The sequence below is a fragment of the Melozone crissalis genome, unplaced genomic scaffold (assembly GCF_028551555.1).
Source record: "Melozone crissalis strain CALT ecotype California unplaced genomic scaffold, PUWL_Pcris_2 ptg000120l_1, whole genome shotgun sequence".
Lineage (NCBI taxonomy): Eukaryota > Metazoa > Chordata > Aves > Passeriformes > Passerellidae > Melozone > Melozone crissalis.
In genome coordinates this window covers 5,041,453-5,050,232 of record NW_026535896.1, presented here as the reverse complement: position 1 = coordinate 5,050,232, position 8,780 = coordinate 5,041,453, and the positions used below count along the sequence as shown (strand labels likewise).

The 8,780-nt window shown below is 50.1% G+C and overlaps 1 protein-coding gene across 1 annotated transcript; it reads right to left on the bottom strand.

Moving 5' to 3' along the window:
- Nucleotides 1-1,445: 1,445 nt before the first annotated feature.
- Nucleotides 1,446-2,378, bottom strand: LOC128948306 (olfactory receptor 14C36-like). Its single transcript, XM_054292963.1, has one exon. The coding sequence runs from the start codon at nucleotides 2,376-2,378 to the stop codon at nucleotides 1,446-1,448; it is 933 nt and encodes a 310-aa protein (XP_054148938.1).
- Between the last annotated feature and the right edge of the window lie 6,402 nt (nucleotides 2,379-8,780).

Sequence of the window (8,780 nt, the reverse complement as noted above, 5' to 3'; positions counted from 1 at the left end):
TCACTGCCCAGAACAGGGAGCCCCAGAGCCAGACACAGCAGCCCAGATGTGCCCCCCTGGCCTGGGGTGCCTCTGGCAAGGGAGCAGCACCAGGCACTGCAGGAGCCTGCAGACAATTCCTGCAGCACTTGTAGGATGATCCTGCTCCCCAAGGGACATTCCCATGGTGCCAAATCAGGAGCTGCAATGGGGAGTGGGGCCAGAGAGGAAAGGGCATACAGGGATGGGCTGTTTGAAGGGGAGAGAACAGTGCTGGGCAGGAGGGAGAAATCTGGAACAAGAAAGAGGAGAGAAATCAAAGGTGAAGCAGAGGAAATGATCAGGGCTGTTTAGGGGTGGCTGCCACGCAGCCCTGGCTCTGAGCAACAGCATCTGCAGTGGGACAGGAAACCCCCAGCTAATGGGAACAAACTTTCTGGCTGACTGCAGAGGCCAGGACAAAGCTGAGTGATTTCCCTGGTGTCCCCCAGCCCTTGCTGGCCCCAGGGGCTGATGGCATTTGTGCTCCCTCAGGTTCATGTCCCCACACCAACAGCATGGGGGTGCTCCCCCTGCTGTGTGCAATGCAAACACGGGCTGCTGAGCCAGTGCTGCCGTGCCTGTGCCTGCAAGGATGGGGCACCTGTGTAAGCTGGGGGAGAGGCCAGGGCTGCAGAGGGGGGATGTTGTTGGCAGCTCCATCAGGACACTCTGGGACGCTGCCCTGGGCTGTGCAGCGCACTGGGGATGGATCAGCCCCTGCTCTGCTGCTCCTTCCCGTCTGCCCCAGGGCCCTTGCAGAGCCCCAGTCATGCTGTTTGCCCCCAGTCTGCCCGCAGCCAGCCTGGGGCTGCTCACGGGGGTTTTCTGTGCTGAGCATTGGCCTGGCCATGTTCTTGAGAGAGCCTGGGCAAGGAGCCTGGAGCCCCCAGGGCCTCGCCTGAGGCGTCAGCGCTGCCCCAGCAGTGCCCATGGCCTGTCCCTGCTGCAGCCCCGGCACTGCAACCCCCAGGACTGTGCCCGGTCCCGAGAGCACTCAGGCCCTACAGCAACACCAGGGCCACCAGGGCAGCAGGGCAGGGCCATGGCAGCAGCACTGGCAACACCAAGTGCTGCTGCTGCTGCTGGGCACAGCTGCTGGGCCAGCCCTGATCTGCCCCAGCTCTGCACACAGACATTGCTGCTGCAGCTCCAGAGAAGGCAACAAAAGGCATCTCTGCAGAAAACTCTACTGGGAAGTCCTTTATTTCCTTTAAAGTCACCCAGAGTGCAGCCCCTCATTGACACAGTCTGTGGCCACAGGCAAGTTGGAGAGAAAAAAAAAAAGGGAAATGGCAGAAACAATGGCATTTTTTCTGGACTGTATCTAAACATAAAACAAAGGAAAAGAACCTCCACAGTTAAGCCAAAAAGAAGTAGCAAAGATGACGTTGATTACAAGTTATTTGCAGATATTGCCCAGCAGTTTAATATTTCTGAAACCATCCAGTCATCAGTCTCCAGACTGCAGCCTTGAGCTCCTGCTTCCTCAGGCTGTAGATGAAGGGGTTCAGGGCTGGAGGCACCACTGAGTACAGAACTGACAGGGCCAGATCCAGGGATGGGGAGGAAATGTTGGGAGGCTTCAAATAGGCAAATGTGGCTGTGCTGATAAACACAGATAGCACACCCAGGTGAGGGAGGCAGGTGGAAAAGGCTTTGTGCCGTCCCTGCTCAGAGGGGATCCTCAGCACAGCTCTGAAGATCTGCACATAGGAGAAAACTATGAACACAAAACAGCCAAATACCAAACACACACTAACAGCAATTAGCCCAAGTTCCCTGAGGTTGGACTGTGAGCAAGAGAGCTTGAGGATCTGTGGGATTTCACAGAAGAACTGGCCCAGGGCGTTGCCATGGCATAGGGGCAGGGAAAATGTATTGGCTGTGTGCACCAGAGCATTGAGAAAGGCACTGGCCCAGGCAGCTGCTGCCATGTGGGCACAAGCTCTGCTGCTCAGGAGGGTCCCGTAGTGCAGGGGTTTGCAGATGGACACGTAGCGGTCATAGCACATGATGGTCAGCAGATAAAACTCTGCTCCAATGAAGAACATAAAGAAAAAGAGCTGAGCAGAACATCCAGTGTAGGGGATGTCCCTGGTGTCCCAGAGGGAATTGTGCATGGCTTTGGGGACAGTGGTGCAGATCATGCTCAGGTTGCTGAGGGCCAGGTTGAGCAGGAAGAAGAACATGGGCGTGTGCAGGTGGTGGCCGCAGGCTACAGCGCTGATGATGAGGCCGTTGCCCAGGAGGGCAGCCAGGGAGATGCCCAGCAAGAGGCAGAAGTGCAGGAGCTGCAGCTGCCATGCGTCTGCCAATGCCAGCAGGAGGAAGTGCCTGATGGAGCTGCTGTTGGACATTTGCTGGGGCTGCACCTGGGGACCTGTTCATGGAGAAAGGACAGTAAAGACTTAGGGGAGGTACCTGTAAACAAAATCAAGGCCATTTCCCATACATTCTCCTCTGTAACACAAAGACATGGTCTTTAATGTTTAAGAGTTCTGAGGTTTTCTTTATAAGCTCCCCCCATGTCTCTGCTGGTAGTTTTGGATATCAAACCATAAGCATGTCTGAGGCCCTCAGGGAGAACAGAGTGAGTTCCCTGGGTCAAGATGATGAATGCAGACTGAGGAGAGATGGTCTGTCATTCTGACCTGTTCAGAGTTTCTTTGGGCTTTAAACTTTCTCAGGTGGAAGGTGACCAGTTTCTTATGCTTCCCTTAAAATGCCCCCACCTACTCCTGGGAGCAGATGCATCCACCACAGCCCAGCTCCACATTTGTAGCCAAGGACTCACTTTGCTCATTTCACCAACCCAGCAGCATTTTCTGTGTCACAACACCTCTGCCTTTCCCCATCAATCTCATAACTCAGAGATGCTCTAGGACAGGTTTTCACCCTGGATTGAAGATCCCAGCTTGGACTGAAATCTCAGGGAGACTCCCAAGTGTCCTTATGATGGCATTGGATGGAGGAAGATGCAGCTCCTTCCCTGGCTGCACTGATAGCATTGCCTAGAGCTGGGCATTGGGGACAGCGTCACCCTGAGCCAGCTGTGCCCCCTGCCAGAGCCCCCAGTGCAGGGCAGCTGCTCCCAGCCCTGTGCTCTGCAGAGGGAACTGGGCCCGGGGCTGCAGAGCTGCCCCATGGCTCTGCTGCAGCTCTGCCTGCACAGGAGGGGCTGCACGCCTTGAAGCCCCAGCCCTGAGGGCAGAGGCTTGGCTGGGGGCACAGGAGGGAGGGGGCTTGTTCAGAGGGAGGGGCTGCACTGGAGGGGATCCTGTGGATATCTCTAAACTCTCCCTGCCACAGCATTGCAGGGATTTGTTTTCTCTCCTTGCCCAATCTTCTCTCTGCTTCCTGCAGATTTCCCTCCTGCAGGTGTTTCCCTGTGCCTGATCACTCCTTGCCAGCACTCACAGACCCCAAATCTCTGTGAACTTATTGATCACTAAAAGTAACAATTTAGATGTCTCAGGAATTTGTCAAAATTCATAATCAACCTTTAATATTTATCTCTCCTTCCTGCGATTCTCCACTAGTAGGAAACTGAGTACAAAGTATTAGGAAATATCCTTATTTTTGTCAAAATCTTTGTCTTGGAAATATTCTATGACTGATCAGAACCCCTCAGCATTGTAGACCTTCACAAGCATTTCACCTCCCCTGCACCAGAAATACCCAGAGTTGTACTCACAGAGTCTGCAGGCATTGGGATGTTCCAGCTTTAGGAGATGGCTCCAGGAGCTGCAGCTGCATTGTCCTGCAGCCAGAGGTTCCTGTGCCAAGGGCTGGCAGTGATTCTGCCCCAGGCACTTCTCAGCACCTTCCCAGCCCTGACTGATTGAAGCTCTCTGTGCCTCTGTGCTGTGCTCAGGGTGGCTGCAGGCAGTGCCCCGGCCCTGCTGGGCTGGCAGAAGAGCTGCTCATCAAGAGAAATGTGCTTTTGAAGCTCTTCTTGGTTACCAGGAGCTGCCTCTGTGCCAGGAGCCCAGCCCAGCTCAGCAGCACCGACACAGCACAAGGACTTTAATGAGCCTCTGGGGCTTTGTGCTGACACCCTGAACATCAGTTCCTGAGAGGGAGCTGAAGAAACCTCTCCAGAACTCCAAGTCAGAATCCAACTCCAAATTTTCTTGGATATTTAATGGGTCCCACTGAGGTTAACGACTGACAAAGTGTCCTCAGGCCCCAGGCAGAGCAGAAAACTGGAGGAAGTGATGACAGGTGGGGACAAAGAGGAGCCAAGTCTTGGTGCCCTGGGGCACAGCAGAGTCTGTGCCACCAAGGGCTGTGAGGAGACACCTTGTCCTGAGGCACTGGGGCCTCCTGGCGCAGCCCCAGCCAGGCTGGGCACTGTCAGCCCCTTGTCCTGCCCTCAGCATCCCCCCCTAGCCCACATCCCAGTGGCCTCAAGGATCTGCTGGAAGGAGTCCCTGGGGAGCCTTGCTCAGCAATGGCCCTGGGGGCTCCTTAATGCTCCCAGGGACTGCAGATTTTTGAAAGGACTTTGGGTTTGGCTTTTGCCTTGGAGTCCCTGAGAGCTTTGTGCAATCTTAGACCTCCAATTATCTGTTTTAATTAGTTCCTGGAGAGGCTTTGTCAGTAGCAACACTCAGTGAGGCTCATTAATGCTTCAAGTTACTTCAGTTATTTTAAGGTACTTGGTGCTTCCCTTTTGATACAGACTCTGTGAGAGGTTTGTGCAATCACAGCCCCAATTATCTGCTTTAACAAGTCCCTTGAGAGCTTTGTACTGACACTCAGTGGGGCTCATTAATGCCTTGAGATACTCAAGCTTTTTAAGGTACTTTATGGATTTAGGAATACTTTTAGGTACTTTTAAGGATTTTCCTTCCCACACTGAGTCTCTAAGAAGTTTTTTTGCCTTCCTGGCCTCCAATTCTCTCCTCTAAGGAGTCCATGAGGAGCCTGTGTTGGGTATCATCTTCCCCTTTTCTGTTTTACAACAAAGATGCAACTGAAAGAATTTTTTAAGACTTTCAAAAAGCATCCAAACAAAGATGGGAAAATTAACAATACAGGAACAACCACTAAGAGAGTTAAATGTCCTGTTTTAGCTAGACATCATCCAACCCTTTAGTCCCTTGCATTGGAAGAGGTTATTGAACGAGTCTTTGTTTTCCACTTGAAGCTTCTTGAACCCTTTCTTCAGTGCCTGAATGCTCTTGTGGATTGACTCACTGTTGCTGGAGAGGTTCATGCAACACATGCCCTCAGAGTCTACACAGCCATGCCCATGTGCCCAGAGTAAAAACTTTATCACTGTTCTGCAAAGTGGCATGTCTGATGGTCTCTGTGTCTGAGAGCAGGCCACTCAATGTGAGGGAGGTAGCATTGGTTTGCTTACTTAACAGGCACCCAAGATGGTCTAATTGTCCTAAAGCTTTAGCTGCAGCTACCCAAGGTAGTCCACACTGGGGATGCTACCATTCAATACCTGGATTAAAGCTTGCAAAGCCATCTCTTTGATATCATCCAATACTTCTCCGAGGATACTTGCTGCTTGATCATCTGGTAGGCTGTGTTGTCCTTCTCCAGCTAGATGGTTGATTGTCAATTCTACTCTTGCCTCATTATTAGCATAGTCTGCTATTAATTGATTTAGTAAACACTTCAGTCTCCCTTCCCACTGGGTGTATTCTGTAGGTGACAAGAACATGGTCATATCATAATATATTTTAAATCATAGGGAGTTAAGATGTGCTGTAAACATGGCCCTCATTTGTCCATTAAAACAAGGTAAGTCTTTTCTATGGTCTTTAACTGCCCTACACAGATCCTTGATTTCCTTGTAAACCAATGGCTGATACCTGGGATTCTGCCCCCTACTTTCATAACATACCAGGGCAATGAGGAATTTCGAGACTATTTGCCAGTCTTCTTCTTTTCCCAGGGATCTTCTGGGGTTGAGGGGTAAGGTGGCTCTGAAGAGTGCAAACTGTCCTCTGGGGAGGAAGATTAACTCAGAGCAGAAACATTCAGATTAGAATAAGTGTGACAGTGGGGCTTAGTATCTTTGATCCTGCGGTTATGTTGTTGCTGGAGGCAGAGGCAAAGGGCACTGCCATTTTGTCAGGTGTTGGGGAGGAAGGGCCTTGATCTAGGATAGCAGACTTCCAGGCTGGCCTTCTGGAGGCATGGCCCAGGGTGGAGGTTTCATGATTGACAGTGAGGCATGACCCACAGTTCTGGGGGTGGAGTCTGGAGGTTCATTCAGGGCAGAAGAGAAGGTTGTGGTAGCAGGAAGTGGAGGAGCCAAGATGGAGGGAGGATGGTCAGGCTCAAGGGCATCTGGAAAAATTTTAATAATCCACTTCACGATTGATTTTAAGTTGTTCTTTGAATATATTTGGGCATGATCCATGAGAATTAACTTAAAGCATCCCTGTTGCTCCTTTCTACTTTGGGAATCCGGCTGTCCGTTTTTCTCTTTCTCCGCCTCAGGTGGAACAGCCACTGGAACACTTCAAATCAATTATGGGATGTGGATGCATATTGTAAAAACACAGTGGCAAAATGGGTGATAATTGTCCTGCATTTCCCCAAACCCACCTGCAATCCTACGCAGGTGAGACCGTCGTTGTCCCTGTGGATCCTGGCCAAGGTCCCTCAAAGCAATGATGAATCTTCGGGCCCAGTGCAATCAAAAATCCCGGGGAGCGCTGACCTATCCATCAGCTTACCTCAGCTGACATGACTGAATATCAGGGTCTCAAGGTTCGGGTGCCAAGAGTCTCAATGAGGTTGGCTGTGACAAACCATTCTGGTTCCCCAACTTCAGGGCAAGGGTAGTGAAAATGAAAAGAAGCAGATGCTGGGGAAGAGGAAACAGGAAAGCCTTATAAATATGATTGCCTGGCAAAAGAATTTGAGAATATGGAAACTATAAGCGAGATTGAAATGAAAGCAAGCTTTGAGATACCAAGCCTTAGTTACTGAACAAATGGAAAACAATAGTATGGCCGGCTGAAGGTAATCTTCTTTTGATGAAACAATATCTCCTGCTTGCAGACAGGTCCAAAGGTCAGAGCAGACCCTACTAGTTTGGCAGAAGATGTCCAAAGAGTAGTTTTTATGGTTTAAAATGTAACACAGTATGGTAATCTAATGATTCTAATAGGCTGTTTGTAAATGCTATAAGATTTGTATCTTGTATTATATTGTTTAGTGAAAATTAGAATATGCAGCACAGAAGAAGATTTATTGTATTGTAACGGGAACTCCCCTCCTCTTTTGGGCATTCATTTTGGGTGCCTCTTTTGAGCTTCTCTTTCAGGCCTGCTCTGAGCTGTGGCTGACAGTTCCAAACAAGGCTCCTGCTGCCACACCCATTGCAACAAACCCCAAGTTCCAAGACCTGGCTTCAGAGATCTCTCATCTCCGTCCATCCCAACCGTCCTACCCCCCAATGCTACAACAATCAGGATCAATGGAGTTGCTCAAAAAGAACATTAGTAACAGGGTGAAAAACAATTAACATGGAAAAGTTGAACACAGTATGAGGGGTGGGATTCAAAGACCTGAAGTAAAGGCGAAGCAACAATATATACACTTGAGGGTAAAACACTCTAGAACAATAACCATATAGGGGACACAAGTAACCAGTAGGAGAGGAGAACTTGGACAACTTAGCATAACAACACTAAAGGCTTATGAGGGAACTCTCTAACTCACCCTAAGTTAAAGAAATGATTCCCAGGGCTTGAAACTCGCGCCAGTTCTACCAGGGTAAAATCTGGCTGACTCTGAGTTACCGACAGGCCAACTCCCACACTGCTGGTTTGCTCTGGTCCTTTGGGACCATGTGGCCCAAGAGAGCCACAAAGATGTCCTGGGCTCCACAAGGCTCTACAGTGTCACAATGGTGCCTTGGATCCATGGTGCTCTGCAGTGTCACAATGGCCCCTTCATTTCACAAGGCTCCCAAATGTCCCATTGGTCTCCATAGGAAGGAAACCACAGAGCCCCCATGTTTCAGGAGCTGATGAACAGCAACCACCAGAAGCCAACGCAAGACCTGTCTGTCCTGGCAGGTTTGCTTGGAGCAATTCTTGGATTTTTGAAATTATGAATGTGGAGTCCTAATTTAAAACATTTGTGTCTGGAGAAGAGGGATGGGGGTTTCTTCATAAAAAGAAAAGCAGAAAGCCCTTTCCAGTGTTTGGAAAACAGGTGAGTGCTGCCCCTCAGGAGTCAAAGACCAGCCAGACTTGTCTGTCCTGGAAACTTGTCTGGCAGGAATACTTGGATACACAGAAATTTGGAGGTGGAATACTAATTTTGGCCATGGATACCTGGAAAAAATGGACAGTTATTTTCCATAAAAAGAAGAGCCCAGAGCCCCAGTGTTTCAGGGGCAGATGGGAGTGGCCTTCCACATTCCAAGGTCAGCCAAACCTGTCAGGTGACCCCAGGGAAACTAAGGCAGCCACACCTATTTCATGTTCCCTTGGTTCCACAGGGCCCTGCAGTGTCACAATGGTTTTCTTGCTTCCATGATGCTCTAAGGTGTCATAATGGCCCCTTGGTTAGTCAAGTCCTTAAGGATCTTAATGGTCTCCATAGTTCCACAAGACCCCACAGTGTCCTAATGGCCTTTGGGTTCCATGAAGCCTTGCTGTGTCACCATTGCCCCTTGGTTCCACTGGGGCTCAGTAGTACAACAATGATTCCCTTGATTCCACAACTTCCCATAGTGTGAGACTAGCCTCATGGAAGCATGGGACCCTGCTGGGTCA